At 45.2% G+C, this 21817-nt stretch overlaps 1 protein-coding gene across 1 annotated transcript in view; it reads left to right on the forward strand.

Moving 5' to 3' along the window:
* Window positions 1–21817, forward strand: part of PRKCH (protein kinase C eta) — a gene marked incomplete at its 5' end in the record, with an annotated part of 114713 nt that overhangs the window by 34433 nt on the left and 58463 nt on the right. Inside the window, 7 exons of the mRNA XM_083862663.1 lie at window positions 12105–12255; window positions 13094–13128; window positions 14084–14172; window positions 15762–15891; window positions 16793–16920; window positions 19046–19189; window positions 19999–20172. Coding sequence (XP_083718789.1) covers window positions 12105–12255; window positions 13094–13128; window positions 14084–14172; window positions 15762–15891; window positions 16793–16920; window positions 19046–19189; window positions 19999–20172 — 851 coding nt within the window. The remainder of the gene's footprint in view (window positions 1–12104; window positions 12256–13093; window positions 13129–14083; window positions 14173–15761; window positions 15892–16792; window positions 16921–19045; window positions 19190–19998; window positions 20173–21817) is intronic.

Genomic DNA, 21817 nt, shown 5'->3' on the forward strand with positions numbered 1-21817 from the left:
TCCTCTCTCCCTGGAGCTGTGTGCTCTAAACCACAGCCTTGTTGCTGAGCCAGGGCTGAGGAGACTGCTGCAGTTCCAGTAGATGAACTTGCTTACAATAATATTTCTCTTTGTTTATAAATTGTAGGAAATTGCCTTAAAGCCAAAAACCTTTTCATTTAAAGGGTATCACTAGAAAATCAAACTCTCAAAAGTCAGACAATGCCAAATTTGTGACTAAAATGTGTCCTTCCTGTATGTTCACAGCACAGACTTGCAGAACACCCTTGCAAATCAGCAAGGATAAAGGCAGAAAAATGTTTCTTGTCCAGCCTGCCCAGTTCAGAGTTCTTAGGTGTTGAGTGAAGAATCCTTATTGAGTGATGGCCTCAGTGTAGTTCTACACCTCTTTTTACTTGCATTGACTCTGGTTCTGTATTTCACTTGTGAATGGGAGGCAAAGTGGGAAAAACAAACCCTTCAAGGGAAGGGTCCAGTTGCATCCAGAAGGGCTGATGACAACTTGCACATGAAGGCCATGGCAGAGAAATCCCTGTGTCCCATGGTCTGGCTGGAAAATGGCTGTGTGGGAAAGCAGTTCTGGAAGGAAGGCAGGGTGCTGTGTGGGGGGAGAACTGCTGAAACCTGTGTGAGGGCTGTTGTGACCATCAAACCATGGGCTGGCTTTCATCTTCTGTCATTTGAGCCTAAACAAATTCCCTCCTTAAATGTTCCTTCTCCACTGAAGGACTGGGAAAAAAGATGAAGCAAAGTACAGGTTTTAGATATCTCTCACAGGCTGTTGGGGAAAGTGACTTTCTTCCTGCTCATCCACCTCTGCTTGTTTGTTAATTGAGAGGAGTGAGATGGGAGAGCCCGTGGGGAGGCAGGATATGTATTTACAGCTGCTGGTCTTACACCTGCTGGAAAGGGCCAGCTATTTAGGAGAATGAAATTGATGGGTATCACATCATGGAGCTGCTGACACCAGACTGCCCGAGGAGTCTGATGGTGATCCACCATCCCTGGAAGGGTTCAAGAAACAGCTGGACATGGCACTCAGTGCTGTGGTTTTGTTGACAATGTGATGGTCAAAGGTTGGACTCGATGATCTTGGAGGTCTTTTCCAACATTTATGAGTCTGTGATCCTGAACACCCCCTCCATGTGGCAGCCAGCCTTTTTTAAGCTGTATTTGTTTGGATTCGGGACATCTGCTTTTGAAATCCCAGAGCCATATTTCAGAAGTGGAGAAATATGTATTGCAGAGTGAAAACCACGTTTGGGAGGAGATGGGGAAAGGAGAGACAATCAGGTCTGGCTGTGTTATAGCTGCTGGGACTCTGTTGGGGACAACTGCATTTCCTGGAGGTGCCTGCAGCCGTTGGGAAATCCCTCTGGGAAATCCCAATAATCCTCTGGCACTGGGAGGGGCAGACAACTCGTGGTCCCTTCTGCAGAAATTTCAGGATGGATTGTGCCATCCCCAGGCTGAGCACTGAGCACTTCCTTGCTGCATTGCCAAGGTGGGGGATGTGTTGATGAGAAGAGGTGCTGCTTCTTGGCAGAGCTCTTCCCAAGAAGCTGGGAATACAAGAGGCTGAATTTATTTTTCTTGACAGATGCTTTGCTGTGGCAGTGTCTTGCTCAGCCCATGGTGTGTGGGAACCTGCGTGGGAGAACGACATGGTAAACAACCTGCTTTTTAAGGCTGTTGAAATTAGAGGGCTCCTTGGCAAGCTGCCGCATGGAAATCTCAAAATTTCCTGGGTCAGCTCTGTGATCAGAGCTGAGTTTGCTGCCAGACCACTTGGGCTTCACAGCTGTGGGGTGACCAGTCCACCAGGAGAATCCAGGTGTTGCAGGGTGGTGATTGGAGTGTTGATCATCCTGCCCAGTGAGCCCAAGGCCAGAGCACCTCCAGGGGAAAAGCTGAGGCATCTCATGACAGCAGCCAGAGGCCCCAGTGGCAGGAAAAGGGGAGTGTTTAACTTGTCTTGTTGAATTAGCTTACCCAGGTACTTTTTTCCTGACTAGACTCCAGTTGTGCTTTGGGATACAGTTTGCTTTCTCATGGAGAGATGCAGCGCCCTTGGTGAGGAAGGCTTGAGATTTCATCCTAGGGATGGCTGCTGTGCTGAGGAACGTGGAGAGCTACTTATAATGTACTTATTTGTGGAGATGCTGCAAAACTTTGGGCCCTGTGGACACAAGCTGCTTGACATTCCCGTCTCAACTGGCTTTTTGTTCCTCCTGGTTTCTTTGAGTGTTTTGTCTTTGTGTTCCATAAAGAGTATTCCCCTTTTCCTCCTTTTGAGGTTGATGTTAAACCTGTGTATCCAGCAAATTGCACTGCCTGGACATAAAGGTGTGAGATTTAATGCACTACCTGGACATAAAGGGGCGAGTTTTAAGCAGATTTAGTTGATTGTCAGACATTGTGTGGACACTCTTGTTTCAATACCAAAGCACCAACTTCTGAAGCTGCCCCCAAAGGGGGATGTCCCCAGAGCACCCACTTTAAAAATAGCTTTAAAATGCACTTGGTTAAAAATAGGTTTGACTTGGATGTGGTGTTTCCCTGAGTGGGCAGGGCCTCCCCAAGAGCTGTTGTGATCCCTGCTATGGAACACCCACCAGCCTGTGAGCTGCTGGTGGTTGTGACATGCAGGAGCCCCCAGGCAGAGGGAGGAGAGAGGCTTCAGGATCTCCAATTCTGCTTTTCTGGAGGATTTTGCACAAGTGATGGGAGCTTTGACTTACGAATGCTGTCACTCTGTGTTACTGCTGCTTCTGCTCTGTAGGCAGTGTGGTTTGAGGTCTTCTAAATCAGAGGGCATGAATTAATCATGGAAAAGATCAAAGTTGCTTTGTTAGTTTTATTTTCCTGTTTTTAATGAATAATGTATTAAAATGGTTTCCTTCCCTAGTAAATCACATCTCAAACGTTTTTCTCTTGTGTTTAGTAAGTGGGAAGGACTAACAGGAGGTTTTACAATGGAAATTTGCTTGCCTAAGCACAAGGAAATAGAAATGGTTGTAATTTTAAGGGGAGGAGGGAGAGGAATCAGTTAAGGCTGTAATGAGCCATGCAGTAAGAAGCATTTTGGGTTTTGTTGGGGTTTTTTTTTGCCTGTTCTTATGTAGGTCAGTGTGACAGGAGTGATTTATGGAGCAGTTGAATGCTGGTAGGTCTGAGATGGCAGGGAAGGGGCTCTGTTGTGAGCAGGGAACAGTGGGGCTGGGATTATTTTTAGATTCTACACCTGCTGGAAGACCACGTTCAGCTACAGCCAGAGGGAAGGACCTGTCTGGGATACGACCAGACTAATTTATTTTGCTTTTTAAACTGTGTCTTGCTGGGTAAGGGACACACGAGGTGGTATTCTGGTCACAGTGCCAGTCTGGGGCTCTGACAGCCTCAGTCCAGTGCTCAGGTTTCTCTCATCTCCCTCAAATCTCTCTTCTGATTTTTAAATAAAATCCTTTTCTCCTGGAGTCTCCTCTCTGTGCAAGCTGAGACAGTTCTTTGCTATTGTTGCCCCAGCCTGGTCTGTCTGGCAAACAGATATATCCTGAGGTTTTGCAAATGAATGCAAAAACTTGCAGAGATGGAATGGTAAGTTTACTCGCTCTAGAGATGAGTGGAAAGGCTTTTCCATTGACATTTTGCAGCCTTGTGCAACTTACTGTGGTGCCTTGCTTTCACAGCTATCAACATCTGCAAGCAGACATCTAAACCCAGCTTTTCTTAGGGGGAAAAAAAAGACTTTTCCAAGAAAAATCATGTAATAGCAAATGTGGAAAAGCTGCTCTGTGCACCACTGAAAACCTGTGTGGCAATTGGGATTAAAACTATGCAAAATAACCTGTATGATGTTCATAACTGGTCAGGAAGCTTGAAGAGGCAGCAAAATACTTGTTTTAGAGGTTCTCAAGCTGCCTTATTCCTGCTGTTTCATGTTGTCACACAAGTTATGCAAACAGGTAAAAGGCAGCTGTTCCTCTCTCTGCCCCAGCACTGGGCTGTACCCCTGGCTTTGCAGCCATCTCCCCTCCTGAAGGTGAGGATGCTCCCAGCAGCCACACATGAGTCACTCCAGCTCTGCAGAGCTGTCCTGCTCTCCCTGGCACTGCTACAGCCACCTCCAAGAGGCTGGAGAAAACTGAGCCCCCCAAAAGTTTCTCTTCTCTCTTGTCTAGTGGTACCACCAGCGCTTTGGCATCGCTGTGTAATTCTAGAAATAGGCCTGTGATGGGCTTTTGTAGCAATAGCAGAGCACTGTCATACTCACCAATATTGTTGTGTGAACCTCATTGATCATGTTCTCACTGCTGCCACACTGAAACATCATCCTTCAGCTTCAGTCCTCAAATGCTGTAAATCACTGAGAACTGAGATGGATTTATGTCCTAGATCTGGCAAGAAAACAAGGAAGATGGATCTGCCTTACTTCAGCACTTGGACACAAAACAGAGGCTTTGCCTCCACTGCAAAGTTCTGTGTGATTTGATGCAGGGATGATTACATGTTTGCATTTCCAATACTGCTGATAGTGCTGTTTCACACTCCTGAGTGGGGAAAACATTTTTTGGATTCAGAGCATCATTGTTCCCTCTTACTCTATCAGACAATGTTGACAGGTTGGCATCTTAAAAGTTGAGCTGCCCATTCACGTGGCTTTTCTGTGAAGTCCTGGAAGACAGCACAGTGCTGCCAGCCCTGGCTGGCTCTTTCTCTGATCTTCACACAAAACTTTATCCAGTTTCAGAGGGCAAAACAGCCCTGGATCAAACATAAGTCCCAGCCTGTGTTTGATGTGCCACATGTTTGCTTTGCAAGGAGCCTCTCCTGGGACTGGAACCAGAGTGCAGAGACCAGATCATGCACAGGCTGGCAAAAGCAACAGAAGGATGAACTTCTGCTGAGAGAGAAACCCCATGTGGTTAACGTGGTCCTTGTGGAGGTGGCTGTTTTCCACCTGGATGATTTGTGCATCCAACTTAACTTTTGAGGGGAACTGAAGAAAAGCTTTGTAGTAAAAAAGACTAGGCTGTCACTCTGCAGTTCTAATATTAGGGAAGCAGAATAAGATGTTTAAATCCTTTTCGCTTTTCAGGGTGAGGCTGTCAGCTTCTTCAATGGTGTGTTTGTGTTTATAACATTTTAATTAGCAAGGCTTCCCATGATTCTGACCATCCACAGGATTATGGTGATAAAACTCCCACTTAAAAATGCAAAGCCTTACTAAGGGATTTTTTGTGTCATAACTTACATGTTTTCCAGATAGGGAAATAAACATCTTGGTTTAGCCTCAATTTACACTCAGTAGATATGAGGAAGCCCACTGTTAGGTAAATATTGAGAGAACACCTACATACTGATGGCTGGAGGGTGTGTGGGGGGGTGAATTCATTTACTTGATCTAATTTATGTATTCTTTTCCTAAAACACCCACTACTACTCACTGTTAGGGCAAGGGCTAATGAGCATTTAGCATGATCTAAGATTGTTGTTCAGTGCTGCTGTGCTTGCAAGAGGTGAGTGGTCTCTCATTCCACTATGTTGCTTTTTACAGTCCAGTGAGGTCAGTGGCAGGTTCCCAGTTCAAGGGGAGCTTGTAGTGCTCCTTGGGGAGGAGGATGTGTATCCTGCTCCTGATACTGATTTTTAAAAAGGCATAATTAGGTTTTTACCTATTAATGCTATTGATTTAAGGCTTTTTACATTGCTTTTTTTGGAATATCTTTATTTCTTTCGAATTAAGATGCCACAGTGGTGCATATGGGAATGTAACAGTAGGAGCTGTCATGTGTGAGGAGGTACCTGGGTGACCTTTGCTGTGCTGGTGTTACAGCAGTGGTCGATAGCACCACGGTGAGATTGATTTCCAATAGATGAGATCTGATGAGCTGTAACTACTCAAGTCAAATTGCTGCAAACTCACCACTTCATCCTGCAGCTCTTCCTCCTGTTCTGCTGTGGTTATGCCACCACTTGTAAGGATTTTCCTGACATAACCCCCTGGAATATAAACTGGGTTTATATATACTGAGGGGTTTATATATACTGAGGCAGAAGGGAAAGGACGGATGTTTGCCCAGGAAGAGCAGGATCAGGTAAGCTCAGGGGGCAGGAGGGGTGGTGATGGAGGCTGCTGAGTGGGTGAGGATGTGCTGGTGCTTGCACGTGTCCTCAGATGACTTGGTGGGTTATTTACTCTCCTCTCCCGCTGCATGTATAATTTCCACTGCCATAAACATGTGTTCAGTGTGAGTGCAGAGGAGGAAAGGGGAAGAGGTTTTTTAGTGTTGGACTTTGTAGTTAAGTTTTGCACATAAGCAGGCACAGTAAATACCCCATAATTACAGATGTCTGAGTTTAACCAGGGATGTGGAAGTTCCCTTCACTGGGCAGTTATTTGTCTTCTCTTAAAGCAGTATTTGGACATTTGAACCCTTCATGGTGGTTGTTGCTTTACCAGAGATTAGAGGCTTTTGAAAGTCTGGGTCTCTTTAACAGTCTAGAATGGCTTTGTTTTGTAAACCACTCTCTGTGTCCAGAAGGAAAATATGTATCCTCTATGAAACTGGCCAGAATGCAAAACATGAGCTGGGAAAATGTTTCTGATGGCTTTATATCCTCTGACACCAAAGATGAGAGGTGTGAGGGGCTGCTGCATCAGCCATGCTGTCACAGAATCACAGATTGGTTTGAGTTGGAAGAGACATTAGAGATCACCTCATCCCAACCCTCTTCTATGGGCAGGGACACCTTCCACTGGACCAGGTTGCTGCAAACCCCATCCAGCGTGGCTTGAACAGTGCTAGTAATGGGGCAGCCAAACCTTTCATGGGCAACCTGTGCCAGGGCTTTGCCACCCTCAGAAGGGGGAATTTCTTCCTAATAACTCATCTAAATCTATTCTCTTTCAGTTTGGAGCTGTTCCCCCTTGTCCTATCACTACATACACTTGCAAACAGTCCCTCTTCAGATTTCTGGTAGGCTCCCTTCAAGTGCTGAAAGGCTGCAGTAAGGTCACCCCAGAGCCTCCTCTTCTCCAGGCTGAGCAATCCCAATTCTCTCAGCCTTCCCATTAGCAGGCTTCAATACTGTGTTGATGGATGAATTTCTGCCCACAGCCTCTCACCCAGTGGCACTGGGACCTGTTGAACAGATGTGATGGGTGTGAGCTGAGGAGCTGCTGTCCTGGTGGTTGGGAGGAAGGAGGTTTTGGTAGCCATATGTTTCACCATTTCAAAATCACTTGCAGCTTGTTGGAGGGCTGAACTTGCCAGCTCCATGGTGTGGTGTGTGGGATGCATGAGCACCCAAGCCTTGAGACAGAGAGATTTATTCTGTGGCATGTGGTTGTATATGTAGATCCATTAAATCATGTGATGGATGGTCTCCTGCAGCTCCACCTGAGCTCAAGGTATGACTAAGGTTGTGCTGGGCTCTCCCTCTCCTTTTTAAGCCAGCACCAGGAAATGGGAAGAATAGTGCCCAAAAGAGTTGATGGCATGGGAAAGTTAATCCAGGCCTTCCTGAAGCCTGTTTAGTAACACTCAGATTTGTTATATTACAAATTGAAGTGAACATAAGCTTTGCTGAGGATCACCTGAAAGATGTGCAGAACACCGGGAGGGTCTGACAGCCAAGTAGTGGAAGAAAGTGTGAAATTTGAGGAGTGTTTTAGTTTTTAGTAAAGAAAAAACCCAAACCTGTGGCATGTGCATTAATGACAAGCAGGTCTGCAAGATGGAACTGTTGTGCTGTGGGATTTTGGTGTCTGGAGAATGGGGGATGGAAGCCAGGTAGGGGAGGCTTCAGGCTGGCTCTGGATGTCATCCACCAGTGCAGGCAGCATGGAGACTCCCTCTGTTGCCCAGGAAAAAAGCAAGTGCCTGTAATTTTTGGGGTTTTGTGAACTGTTTCAAAATTGCAGTCTATCTGAAGCTGGGCAAACCACAGGGACACACAGCAGTGTCTCATAGGTGGCTTTGTAGGCTCTCATCAAGTGTCCCCTATTCCTAGTGCCAGGGATTGGTTTCCTCTTGCCATATGTGGTCTGCACTGCATGGGAGAGCACCAGGGAGGTGATTACCCTGTGCTGGTCCTTGATGGAAAACCAGAAGCTGCAGGAGCTAAATTGGGAACATATTCTTTTAAACTCTGCTAAATGGGGGCTTAAAGGGCATCAGCTGTTGGGCTTCTAATGGAGCAGCTGGCATGGAGCAAGCTGGTAACTGGATTGCTTCTTTAGGTGATTTACTTAGGTGCTCACCACCCACTCAAGCCCTGTGTTTCCCTTTTCATGCCTCAGAAGTTCTCCTCTACATGCTGAACACCAATACAGGACACTTTGCCAGTTGAGGTGTTTGGCCCTGACCCAGGAAAAACACTTAACCTGTTTGCCTAAACCTAGATCAAAGTCATGTTGTCTTGAATTCGACATTGGGCACATTCTGTAATACTGTAAGGAATTTATTCTTTTTTTTGTTCTCACATGAGGTTGCAGGAGGGTCAGGCTCAGCAAAACTACTGTCTCTTGATCTTCCTTTTAGACAACCTTTTGGTTGACCTCTTGAGGTTCTTCTGAGGCTTGTTTCCTATGGTAGATAGCAAAGCATCTGAACTTGTGCAATGATGGTTGAACGTTTGAAAGGAATATTAAGCCTCCACAAATCAGATCTCACTTCTGGAGATCAAAACGACATCTTGTGCGTGGGAAAGAGGTGAATTATCTCCCAGCTGCAGAGTTCCTCCATCTTGCTGTCATGTGTTTCTGGTTGCCCACTGACAGAGGCAGGATGCTGAACTAGATGGACCAGTGCTCTAATTCAGTCTGGCAATTCCTGTGGTCCCCTGAGTCCTGTTGACCTCAGTAGGAATTAAACACATGTTTAGGCACTTCTCTGCAAAGGCAGGCTCTTCTGTGCCAGCCTCTGTCCAGCTGCTTGGAGCTCTGCACTGAAGAAAGCAGGTTTCTGTTAAATGCTTGGATCAGCCTCACCACATCCTTTTTCTTGGTGTGCTTGAATGGGAAAATCCTAATTTATAGCATGCACTTCCATTTAAAAAATAAGTGCAAGCTGTCCTAAAGTCGAGCCATGCTCTGTGTCTCAGTGATGCCATCGAGTTGGAGGTTTCCATCAGTGCCTGTGGAAGGAACACGTGCACAAATGGCTGGGAGAACTCAGCAGAAAACCCTTGAGCTTTATGTCTGGCTTTGCTTCTGAACCTGTAGCAAGAGTACCAAGAGGAATGCATCCTGTGGCTCACAGCCCCTTGAAGTGGCTGGGCTCAGTACTGATAGGATGGTTTCCCTTATCTCAACTCCTACAAAGAGGACCAGGAAATCTGCCTGTGATGTGGGATTCCTACATTTCAGGCCTTGATCAGGTTGACAGCTTTTCCTCTATTTCCACCACCCCCGTCCCCCCAGTGATTAATCAGCAAAGCCAGTTGAAAGCAGGGAATTGCTCTGCCCCCCTTTTTGTGGGAAGATAAGTAGGAGGCTGACAGCTGTGTTAGGTCCTGCTGCCAATCCTCTCCTCTAGGAGTTTACAGACCCTTCCTTTCCTGTGGAATTATGTCCATGCAGGAGGTTTGGCAGGAGCTGGGTTTGGACTTGCATCCAGTCCACGCTCAAAACAAGAGTCCAGAACACAGAACATTGTTGCACAGTCACCTCTGGCAGACTCTGGTGTGTTGTTCCTCCACCCCAAAATGCTCCTGTTTTCAGGGCCTTTACTTCTTGAATTAGCTGACTTGAAAATTGCAAATTTCATTTCTTTCTTCTGAGGCAAGTGTGCCCCAGATGAAGCTTTGATCTGGGAAGTTCAGCTGAGCCTGGCCAGGTCTGTGTGAGGATCCCAGAGACCAGCTGGCTGTGGGATACACAATTTGGACAGCTGCTGCCTAAATGGGAATGGTTCTCTTGATCTAAAGCTCAGTTCGTGCCTTTTGAGGGGCACTTGTTTTGTGTAAATTGAGCTTTGCTAGGAAATTGTTATGTGGCTGAACTAAACTCAGTAAAAAATTAAATTATATTGATAGATAATTAAATTGTGATATTAAATTGCACCAGAGAAGTTTGGACTGGACATTAGGAAGCCTTTCTTTAATGAGAGGTGGTTCGGACATGGGAAAAGGCTTCTTAGACAGGTGGTCATTTCCCACAGCCTGTCATATTTAAGAACTGTTTGAACAATGCTCTTAAAATACATTTACTTTTGGTCCATTCTGACATGGTCAGATGATTATTGTAGGTCCCTTTCAACTGAAATAGTCTACTCTGTTCTAAAATTAAATTATATTTTGGGACAGTTCAGATTTGATTGCCAGCAGTTCCTGGATCCCTGCTTTCCAGAACTATCAAATAATACCTAACCTTTGGAAAATGAAACCTTTAAAGAAAGCTGAGTGTGGCACATATCAAACAACTAGCCATCACTGAAAAAGTAGCTGTGAAGTTCATATGTTTTTTTTAACTAACACAGGAAGTATTGGAAGTACGTAAAAAGGCTGCAAATAGTGATGAAGAAATGTAGGATAAGAATACCAAAAGTTGGATGAACATTGTTCTCAAAGAAAGGCACTGCTTTCATTCAGCAAGTGTGGTGGTAGTCAGTTGGTTGTGTGTAGTCGTGTTTTCAAGAGTGATTGCCCAAAAAGCTGTGAGTAATAACAACTCATTAGCCTTGAGCATCCAATAGCTTGGTCTATTTACAGTTTGTGAATTAATAGCTTAGTGGCATGTCTCAACATGGCAGAGGAGTGAGGGCGAGATGGCAAAAGGCAGATATTTCTAGATGAAAAATACAATTTTGAGCCAACTTAATTACATTAAGTTCTGAACCTGTCCCAGATGCCACGCTTGTTCTAGACCACAGTCCCTTTACTTCTAAACTAGGGATGTAATTGTGGCTTTTGAAAGCATTTTATCCTAAGATCATGGAATGGTTTGTATTGGAAAGGATCTTAAAGATAATCTAATAGATAGATAAAGATAATCTAATTCCACCCCCCCTGCCATGGGCAGGGACACCTTCCCCTAGACCAGGTTTCTCCAAACCCCATCCAACCTGGCCTGGAACACTGCCAGGGATGAGGCAGCCACAGCTTCTCTGGGCAACCTCTGCCAGGGCCTCACACAGTCATTAATTTCTTCAAAACTAAATTAATTTCTCCAATCTAAACCTACTGTCTTTCAGTGTGAAGCCATTCCCCCTTGTCCTGTCACTCTGTGCCCTTGTCAAAAGTCCCTCTCCGGCTCTCTTGCAGCCCCCTTCAGGCACTGGAAGGGGCTCTAGGATCTCTCTAGAGCCATCTCTTCTCCAGGCTGAACAGTTCCTCTTGGTTTCTTACCTTCTTTTCTTCCTGTTAGAGCCAGGATTAATACATGGGAGATGCAGTTTTTGTGTTCAGACTCAGAGTTTATTAATTCTTATCTATAGTACAGTCTCATGAGTTGTAAGCTCTAGCCAACAAGGTAGAAAATGAATTCATCTAATTCTTTCCAAGGTCTTCTTAAGCATAAACTATCCAATAATGAGATTACACCTGTATTATTTATACTTTTAACCCAATAACTGACCACCCAAGGTGTGCAATGCGAGCCATTTTCACCCAATTAGAAAAAAACACCTAAAACCACGAAGAAGTTGAAGAAGGACTTAGACAAAATCCTCCATATGGCCCCATATATATTACTATATACTAAAACCTTAAATCTTAAGTTTTTCACCCTGTGAGATCACACAAAGCTATTCAAATTACACACCCAGGACCCCAGTGGTATCACTTAATCTCAGAAGCCTGTTCCACAGCCTCAGGTCAAATGTAGTGCTTGCTTGAGGGTCAGTGCCTTTTAGCACAGAAAGCTTGAAATTCTCAGCCTCCAGGATTCCAACAAGTCCTAGTTCTGCCATCCTGTCTCACAGCAGAGGGGCTCCAGCCCTGGCATCACCTACATGGTAACTTGGACTCTCTTCAGCAGGTCCACACCCTCCTCAGGTTGAGAACCCAAACTGGATGCTGTAGCCAAACCAGAAGCAGTAACTGTGTGTGATGATCCTAATGTTTTCCTGTCCTTTTCTCTCCTTCTCCCTCCTGCACAGGGACTCTGCAGAGGGACAGGATCTTTAAGAACCTCACTCGGAAGCGGCAGCGGGCGATGCGGAGGCGGGTGCACCAGGTCAACGGGCACAAGTTCATGGCCACCTACCTGCGACAGCCCACCTACTGCTCTCACTGCAGGGAGTTCATCTGGTGAGAACAGCTCAAACACCCTGGCACAGAGCTCCCCCAGTCCTTTGTGTTCTGGGGACACAGCACTCCCAGTCCTGAGTGTCACTTAGGACTTCACCCAGGGCCTCTGATGTGATGCCCATTGGCCATCAGGTTTGGCAGGGTACATTTTATGCTGCAAACTGGAGTCTGCTGCAGAGAGGCCAGAGGTGATGTGTATCTTAGATGCTGGAAGGAAACTGGGATGGTGGTGTGGGGATGTGGCAGTGTCCCTCCCTTGTAACCACAGGTGTTATTTCAAGGGAAAAAAAGTAATGAAGCAACCTGAAGAAAGACCCTACTTACTGAGGGTAATTACACTTACTCAGTGTAATTGAGATTACACTGAGAAAAAAACAAGCTAGTTGCTTGAAAGTTTAGAGAGAATTCCTGAGAACAGAAAAGCTATCAGAGAGGTATGAGGTGATGCACATGGAGGAGTAGGAAAAGCAAGGAGAAAAACTTAGATATGTCTCAAAAGAATATGGAGTGGGAGAGATAATCACAGGGTGTGGGCTGCTGGGATCAGTCTGATGTGTGTGGTGTGTGTTGTAACAAAGTGAGGTATTTGAGAAACGAGAATGAGGGGGAATATGGGGAATACAGGCGTGTTGACAGCCTGCCCTGTGAGCCGTGCCTGAGCTGTGCTTTCCTGTGCTCTCACACCCCTGTGCTGGATTGCACCACTGCTGCTGGGCAGCTCTGCCATGGGAGCTGATAATTTGGGATCCTCCTGCATTTTGGCTCTGCCTTCTGTAAACAATCTGCAAGATGACTGTGTTTCTGCCATTAAATCGTGTCCGTGTTTTCTCTTGGCCAGGGGCGTGTTTGGGAAGCAGGGATACCAGTGCCAAGGTAAGGTGCTCTGCTCCTGCGTGGTGTGTGTATGGGATGTGCTGCTTTTGGGAACACTCTCCCGTGCTGCTGGGACATCCTGCAGCTGTGAGCTGCTCTGGAGTCACCACTCCTTTTCCTCTCCAGGCAGCCAGACCAGCTTTGAGCCCCTGTCACATTTGGGTGGCTTCAAGAGCAGCCACTGACATTCCTGCAAACACTTGCATGTCCTGTTTGCTTTTTCATCCTGTGCAGTTCCACTCAGTTGCTACGTGCAACACCCAGCTAAGGCATGAGGCACCCAGGGTCCCTTCAGGACAGTGCTCAGCTGGTATTGGGGCACAAAGTACCCTGCTGAAATGGCCACCCTCCTTTCTGTCCCTGTGAACTTTAACAGAGTAAAATTTGGGAGTTTGTGACTGCGTGGCTGGCACAGCACTTCTGCCTGAATGCATGGTTTGGCTGACTGGCTGTGGAGATGTATGTGGTGCTTGTTCCCATATAATTATTGTTCTACCTTTCCCTTGATTTTGCCTTTCCCTTTTTCCCAGTACTGCCTGCTTCATGGTCATTCAGTGTAGCCTAACACAGCCTGTTCCTGTGCAGTACAATAGGGCACTGGTGTCCTGTGAAAGGAAGCTGCATCTTAACAAAATGGATATTGATGTGGATAATTAGTTCAACAGCATTTTTTTTTAGTAGTTTGAGAAGCTCCACTGTCGTTTCTGTGTCCATCACCCATATTTGATATAGGCAGCTGTTTTCTGGGCTGTGTGAATGATCCAGTGCAGAATTTATGTTGCAGTGGGTTGAAGATTCATCTCCAGATCTGTTGTAAATTCCAAGCCACCAATTATTTTTTCACATGTTTACTGTGTGCTGATGGTGCAGCTGAGCCTTAAGGAACCCAGCTGGTGGATTGATGTGTTCTGAGTCTTCCAAGGGCTCTTTTCAGTGTGCCTCTTTTATTTCCTAGTGTGCACCTGTGTTGTACACAAGCGCTGCCATCACCTCATTGTCACAGCTTGCACGTGCCAAAGCAATACTAACAAGAACGATCTCAAGGTAAAGTCATGTTGTTTGTGTCATCATGCCTTGTCTGGGTCGCTGGGGTTGTCCTATAAGAGAATTTACATTATGTTATCTTTATTCATGGGTTTAAAAGTGGGAAAGAGGGACAGGGACTTGCTTAACATCATCCAGTTGTTTTTCTGTCGGTGCCATTAACTTTTTGGATTAACACGTGGTTTAAGAAGTCAGAATATCTTCAGTGGAAGACATCAACAAGTAGCAAATCTACTGGTTTCTGTGGTAATTTTCTTGCATGATTGACTGTGGTGCAATCAAAATTTGGTGTCCAGTTCTTAATGTGGATTTCTCTGGCCAACCACTCGTCTTTGTTTTGCCTCTTTTTTTTCATTTCTGATTGCCTGAAGGGCTCATTTAGTTGTTGCTCCACGCCTTTGCTCTGTGAACTACGTTGTAATAATAAAGAACCCTTGCATAATTTGTGTTTCTGGAGGTTTTCCTTTTTTGCTGGTTTTGGCTGTGTTTGATGGGAATAACATCCCCACCTAACACTGCCCTGTGCATTGCATGTCTCATTTCTGGAACTGGAAATTGTTCAATAACTGTTTGAGAAAAAATCAAATCAAATCTCTTTATTCTCGAGGCAGTTCTGTGGTTTTGTGCCATCCAACTGCCTTTGTTAGTTATTTCTTGCCTCCAAACTGCTGAGCTGAACTCCTTAAAGTTACCCCTTGACAAGCCAGGTGAAAATGAGTTAAGAAGCCTAAGGGTAAAGTGCAAGTTAAATAGTGAACGTCCTCGCCCCTCTCTCGGGATTATGAAGGTTTTATAACACATTTAAACTACTTTAAAAGAGGCCAAAAGTGAGGAGACACTACTCACCTTAAGCTATTTGTTCCAGTCACACCCCTGACTTTTCTTTAATAGAGCTCTGGGTTTCACCTCAGCTTTCCAGGATCTGCATGTTGAGAAACGAAGTCAAAAGTGATGAATGTGCTAAATGGGGACTGGTTTTTTCAGCCATTGAAATATTTTTTTAAAGATCTGAATGGTTTACAGTTGGAAAAGAGCAGGGTTAAAAAGGGGATGAGTGCAAGTGATAAAGTGAAATGTGTGCCTGAAAGGCTGTTAATTATGAGCAGGGTAAGAAGAGGAATGAGAATTTTAGGAGGAGCTGTGAAAGCAGTTCTATATTGAAATTAATAAAATAAACAGTTTGACCTAAAGTTACATGTCTTTGCACATAATATGCAAGTCAATAATTTCAAAACTGCTTGATTAAAAAATACTGTAGCTCACATTGCAGTGGGATTGGTTTGTTTTGAGGTAGTCTAATTCTAACTTGTCTTTAGGAATTTAAAATTGGCTAGGGAGCCCTTATTTTAAAATCTGCCTTGCCAGGTAGTCTGGCCTGGCCAGGAAGGGAAGCAGGGCTGGCACACAGCAGGTGAGGCTGTTAATTCAGTATTCACTCACCATAAACCTCAGTGAGGTGATGGACTGGGACATTTTCTCACTTGGAATTATTTTCTTAGATTTGCCCTTAAATGCCTGTATGTAAATGAACACCAGCTTATAAATATGTGTTCGAATTTTAAACCTGTGCTTTCCTTTTGGTGCCTCAGGTGACTGAGCAGAGGTTTGGGATCAACATTCCTCATAAATTCAGCGTCCACAACTACAAGGTCCCGACGTTCTGTGACCACTGTGGCTCCTTGCTCTGGGGGATCATGCGACAGGGTCTGCAGTGTAAAAGTGAGCAGCTTCTCACTGTTGCCTTTTCACTAAATACATTTTTTTTTTAGGCTCTTGATGCACTCTGTGGGCTTGATTTGTGCAACCTTCAGGAGAAAGCTGAGCGATGAATATTTATCTTTGTAAGGGTTAAAAAAAAAAGAAAAAAAAAGGCTGATCTCCTTTTTAATCTCTGGCTGCCAGAAGGACTCTACTTTGCACTCTCAGCACAGCTTTGTTTAACTTGCATTATTAAAAGTATTCTGCTTCCTGCATTCATATTTTCCCTTTACCTGAAGGTTTTTCCTCAGCTGAGGAAAATGAGATAAGGCAGTGAAAAGGCATTCAAGGGGAAAAAAAGGTCATTGCTTTAGGCTGACTACCCTGCCTGTTAATTGATGACTAAGCATGTTCTGGTGTTATGTTTTTGTTTCAGTGATCCAGACTGTAAAATCCTTGCCTTCATCTCCCACAAGAGGGTGTGTGTGTGCCTATGAGTGAAAGCAAGAACGATTTTTGTTTCCCACTGAATGCTGTCTTTAAAATTAGATGCAGGAAAATGCAGGGGATGTTTGTTGTGAATTTTGTGGCATTATAAATACTAACTGTACTTACAGACATAGCTGCAATGGTAGTTATGCATCTCAAAAATATGTGCTTATGGAAAGCTTCAGGCAATAATGGCATCCTGTTTGGAGAGTTTGGGGTCTGTTTTTGGTTTTCAGGAGTTTATTCTCTTACAAGAGTCCTAATTTTGCTTCTACTTAGATCAGTGGCAAAAATCCCTCTAGTTTAAAGATACAGAGTAGATCCAGGTGGGTGTATTTCCTAAAGCAGAATTAGCAAATTGTTTCTCAGCAATAAACCCCTCCCAAGTTATTTTAATTGTTCCTTTTCTTTTGCTTTCCATCACTCCCATCAGTCTGTAAAATGAATGTCCACATCCGATGCCAAGCAAATGTTGCTCCAAACTGTGGGGTGAACTCAGCAGAGCTTGCAAAAACCTTGGCCTGCATGGGGCTGCAGCCAGGAAGCATTTCCCCGAATTCAGTGAGTATTTTTATTTTTCCTTCTCTGTTTAAAGCATTTACAGCTGAGTCTTTCTACGGGTGTAGGAGGGGACGGAGGCTTCCCATAGGACAGGTAATTTTGGGTGGTGGATTTCAGGAGCAGGTCTGGGGCTTGTGGCAAAGGCCTCACCTGGGAAATGGATGTCTGATATCCAGGTTTTAATCTATAGGTGTTGCTTTGCAATGTGCTGATGCTTCACAGGCTCTTCTTCAACACCCTTTCACTGCCTATCACACATGAGAGCAGAATAAGATCCCCTGACTAATTAGTGATCAATATAATTCATGCCATGCATTTTTTAATTTTACTGCAAGTGCAAATGCTGTCTGCATGCATGGCTTGTGATAGAGCAAAAGAGCTCAAGAAGGAGCCTAATTCTCTTCCCATCTTTGTTACTTTTTCTGTGTGATTTTAGGGAAACCATTTTAGTCTTCACTACATCCCTGGCCAAAAATCTGTGGTCCCTGTCAACACAGCAAAAAGAAAATATTAAAACACCAACCATAATTTCCAGATATGGTGACTCTTCTCATACAATTAGCCAGCTACATTGATCAACCACATCATGCTGTATCAGCCTAGCAGGATGATTAGGCTGTGCTGCTCCTTTTGATTTCAGTTGGTTCTTAGCAAACTCTTATCTTTGCTCTTCCCCCTGTAGCAGTTTGGGGGGCAGTTATCCTGGGAGTTACAGGGAAATCCCATACTCCTTTCTCCATTCTGCAAAAATCAGCACTTGTTAACACTTGTTGTTTGCTTCATCTGCACATCAAAATAAGATGAAAACAGGAAAAAAAATAAAAATCTGTGCTCGTTGTTTAATGATCTAATCTTGTTACTCATGACCTAAAGGATCTAGGAAAGTGTTCAGACTGTGCTGTTAGGAAAACCCTGGATGGGTTTAAGCTGAATGAGGGTGGACTTAGATAATATGTAGGGAAGAAATTCTTTACTGTGAGCCTGGTGAGTCCCTGCCACTGGTTGGATGCCCCATCCCTGCCAGCGTTCAAGATCAGGTTGGATGGGGTTGTGAGAAAACTGGTCTGGTGGAAGGTGTCCCTGCCAATGGCAGGGATTTGGAACTAAATGATCTTGAAGGTGCCTTCCAACACAAACCTCTCTGTGTTTCTGTGTCTGCTCTTGGTTCTTAGCCCATGGTGACGAGTCTCCTGTGCAGGAGGAACTTTGCTGTACACCAGAGCAGTCACAAGATGGAGCTCACGAAGTCCCTGTGACTTAGTTCAGGCCAATAAACTGAATAGAAGGGCTCGATTGTATGCACATGCATACCTGGAGAGCTGTGAGCAGAGGGCGACAGAGGTCAGCTTAATCTTTCTGTACTTCAAAATTGTGAGCTCTAGAAATGTGCGTTAATTCTGGTACAACTCCTGAATATGCAGCACCTCACTGCTGGCATGGGAATGAACAGCTTTCCATCAAATTTGGAGCAGTGGAGCAAACCAGCAGCCCAAATATGGAAAAGAAACAATGTCTTGAAGTTGGGGTCCCACTGAACTGCGCTTTCAGTAAGAGTCTTAAAATCAAGTAGAAACATAAGAAATTCAGATGAGATCTGCTAGGGTTCTAAATCTCACCAGCACTTTGCCTTTTGCAGAAATTACGCAGTTCTCCTTACTTTGCTGGTAGATAGAAGACTTGGATTTCTCCACTCCATTCTCTTTTTTTTTTTTTTTTTTTTTTTTGGTGAGGAGTAAGGATGGAGAGAGCCAACCTTGCCTCTTGACTCTTGGGGATGCTCCTGTGCAAGGTCTGGAGTTGGACCTGAATAATCCTTGTGGGTCCCTTCCCAACTCAGCATAGTCTGTGGTTATCTGTGATGTGCTGGGCAGTGGGTGTACAGTCTGAAATGCCCACATCAGGAGCTGCTGTTGAGATGTCCCCACAGCCCTGAGCAGTGCTGAGTTTGGCTGGTCCCATGTGGCAGCTGTGTGACTCTAACAACACAACTTTCTGTCTCTGTAGCCACAAAGTGCCCCTGGATGGGCCCCAAATGCCCTGGCTGGTGGATTGACTACCTGTGAGCTCTTCTGAAGCAGAAATACAATTCCTCTGCAGACTAACACTTCTTTTCTTCCTTCCACAGAAACTGGTTTCCAGATCTACATTGAAACATCAGAGAAAAGAAAGCCTGAAGGATGGCGACAACATCAGTGAAAGTTCAGCGAGCAAACTTGGGATCAAAGACTTGACCTTCCTTCGTGTATTGGGAAAGGGAAGCTTTGGAAAGGTGAGAGTTATTCCTGGCTGTTTTGTGAGAAACCACATTCCTCGTTTAAGGAGCCCCAAGGATAGGTGAAGTGATTTCATAACATGGTAAACAGTGCTACTCACTCAGTGCTACATGGTGTCCAGTGCTACTCCAGAGCAAGTACTGAGTGGTGCTTAGTACCACTTAGTACCACTTTGTTGCAACTTTTGTGCAACAAAGTTGGTTACAGAGAACAGGGAGAAAAGAGAAGAGAAGAAAAAGAAAGCTGACAGCAAAGTGAAGAATTGGATATCACAAAAAAGAAGTTAGCACCTGAAGGAACAGCTGCATGCCAGGGCCCATACCAGGAGCTGCAAGTGTGTGTGTTCACACCCGTTTGGGCAGCATTTCTTGGAGCATGTAAAAACTTTTCCTTTAAAGGCAGCAAGGCAGTGGTTTCAAACGTGGGGAGATGGTGGTTTTGTTTCTCTGCTTTGCCACGAAGCTGATGTGAAAGGGTGTGTTTGGGTTTTATAACCGAGGAGGGAGGTGGGATGAATGGCCCTGCTCAGGCAGTTTGTGCTGGCTGATGGGATGACCTTTGAGCAGCCAGCCCTGTGCCAGACAGGAGCAGCATGTGGGTATTTCTGTCCAGAGCAGCCTGCTGCAGGCAGTAACGTGTGTCATTGACTGTACACTGATGCCCATGCTGACAGGCTGACTCACCTTGGTCCACAAGCCTGGTCATGGGATGACTGACCTTTCCAGCCTGGGAAGGTGCAAGAGGCTCTGTGCTGCTCAGAGACAGAGGGCTCAGCCCTTGTCATTCACACTCCCTTTTGGTTTAGGTGATGCTTGCCAAGATGAAGGAGAGTGGGCAGCTGTATGCAGTGAAGGTGCTGAAGAAGGATGTCATTCTCCAGGACGATGACGTTGAGTGCACCATGACCGAGAAACGCATCCTCTCCCTAGCCAGGAACCACCCCTTCCTCACCAAGCTCTACTGTTGTTTCCAGACTCCTGTAAGTACAGCCCAGGCAGTGGCCAGCCTTCCTCCTGTCACTGGCTGGCACGAGGAACCTTGCTGTGTATTTGGCCCCTGGCCTGTTTCAAATGTCCACCTCAGACCCAGGAGAAACCTCTCTGCTCGAGGATGAACAGAGCACTGTGTTATATTGCACCTCTAACATCTGCTGGCCATTTGGCAAACAAAATCCTGGCCTTTTCTAAGCTCCCTAACAAATTGGTGAGGCACAAAGCCTTTCTTTGTGTCTTTCCTAGAAACATCTCCATGCCATTGAATATTTCCAAGTACAAATGTCTACACACCTGCAGTGTCCTCTGGTAGCTCTGGAGTCTCAGGCTCTGCTCTGTTGCTGCCTGAATTTTTAACAAGACTCTATTTGCATTGAGTTTTCTGCAAACTTTAAGATTTGCACTTGGAACTGAAGGTAACCTCCAGTCTCTGCCAGCCTTTGTAGACTGCTCAGAACTGAAGGAAAGATCCTTCTGGGGAAAGGGTCTGCCTGACATGGGTAGGCTCTGAGTCAGATCTGTGTACAATTGGTGTTTCTTTTTGTGCAGGGAAGACAAATGGCAGTGTTGCTGTCCCTTGTGCCCTGGGTACCTGAGTGGAGGACAGAACATGGGCTGAGTGCCTGGCTGGGGGCCTCATTTGGTGTGTGCTGGTGGCTGGGAGCCTCTTGCTGGTATGGCTGAGATGGAGGCAGTGGCCACAGCCATGTATGGCAGGGTGAATTTGGGAATCCCTCAGCTAAGCTGTTATTAGGACCAAAGCATTTTCTGCATTGTAGCTCTTCAAGACTGCCTAGGCTCCTTTCCAGTTGCATTTTGTTCTTTGCTAAAGGGCACTAGAGCTTCTTTTCCTCTTACAAGAGGTAGGAGAAACTTGCCCTTTTAATTGCAGCTTTGCTCCTCCTACATAAACCCAGAATACCTTAAAAAAACAACAACAACAAAAAAAAAGAGCAGACCAATGTATTCAGCCACCCACCCATTTCTCTTTTCACTGGGGTGATGCAACAGCCAGCTATGGAGGTGAAGAACTGTGCTCATTTAGGGTGGAGCTTTTGGGTAGACTCATCTAATAGAAATGAGTGGTTTGTGTTGGGTTTTGTTTAATGCACAACTCACATGGTTCACAGGGCAGCTGTGCTGTACAGCAGAAATGAAACTTAAAGTTCACTGTTGTCACTAGTAACCAAAGAAACTTTAATTTCGTGATATTTCAACTTGTAATGGCTTTCCTGAAATATCAGAACTGTCCAGAATTAATGTTTGAGGTCAAATGTGAGTTTTGCCGCTCATTGCAATGGCCTTTGCTATAGCTTTGCTTACTAAATTTGCAGTGTGGGTATGAAAACAGTAAGTGTGCTCCTGGGCTGTGCAGAGTGCTCCTTATGAACTTAGGGAAGAGTCAAGGTCACTGTGTGAGTGCTGCTTGTCAATATTCAAAAAAACTGAACCCAGTCTGCTGTGGGTTCAGGCAAGGTCTTCTGGGCTGGTGAAGTAACTGCAGAGTCTTTTGCAAAGAGGAAGAAAAGGGGAGAACTCAGCCTGTTTAGACTAGAAAATTGAAAGCAAAAAGAGGATGTGATTGATGTCTGCAGATGTCAAACACTGAGGAGGGAAGCAAAGCTGTCAAGA

The sequence above is a fragment of the Zosterops lateralis genome (genome assembly GCF_965231275.1).
Source record: "Zosterops lateralis genome assembly, chromosome: 6".
NCBI classification, from domain to species: domain Eukaryota; kingdom Metazoa; phylum Chordata; class Aves; order Passeriformes; family Zosteropidae; genus Zosterops; species Zosterops lateralis.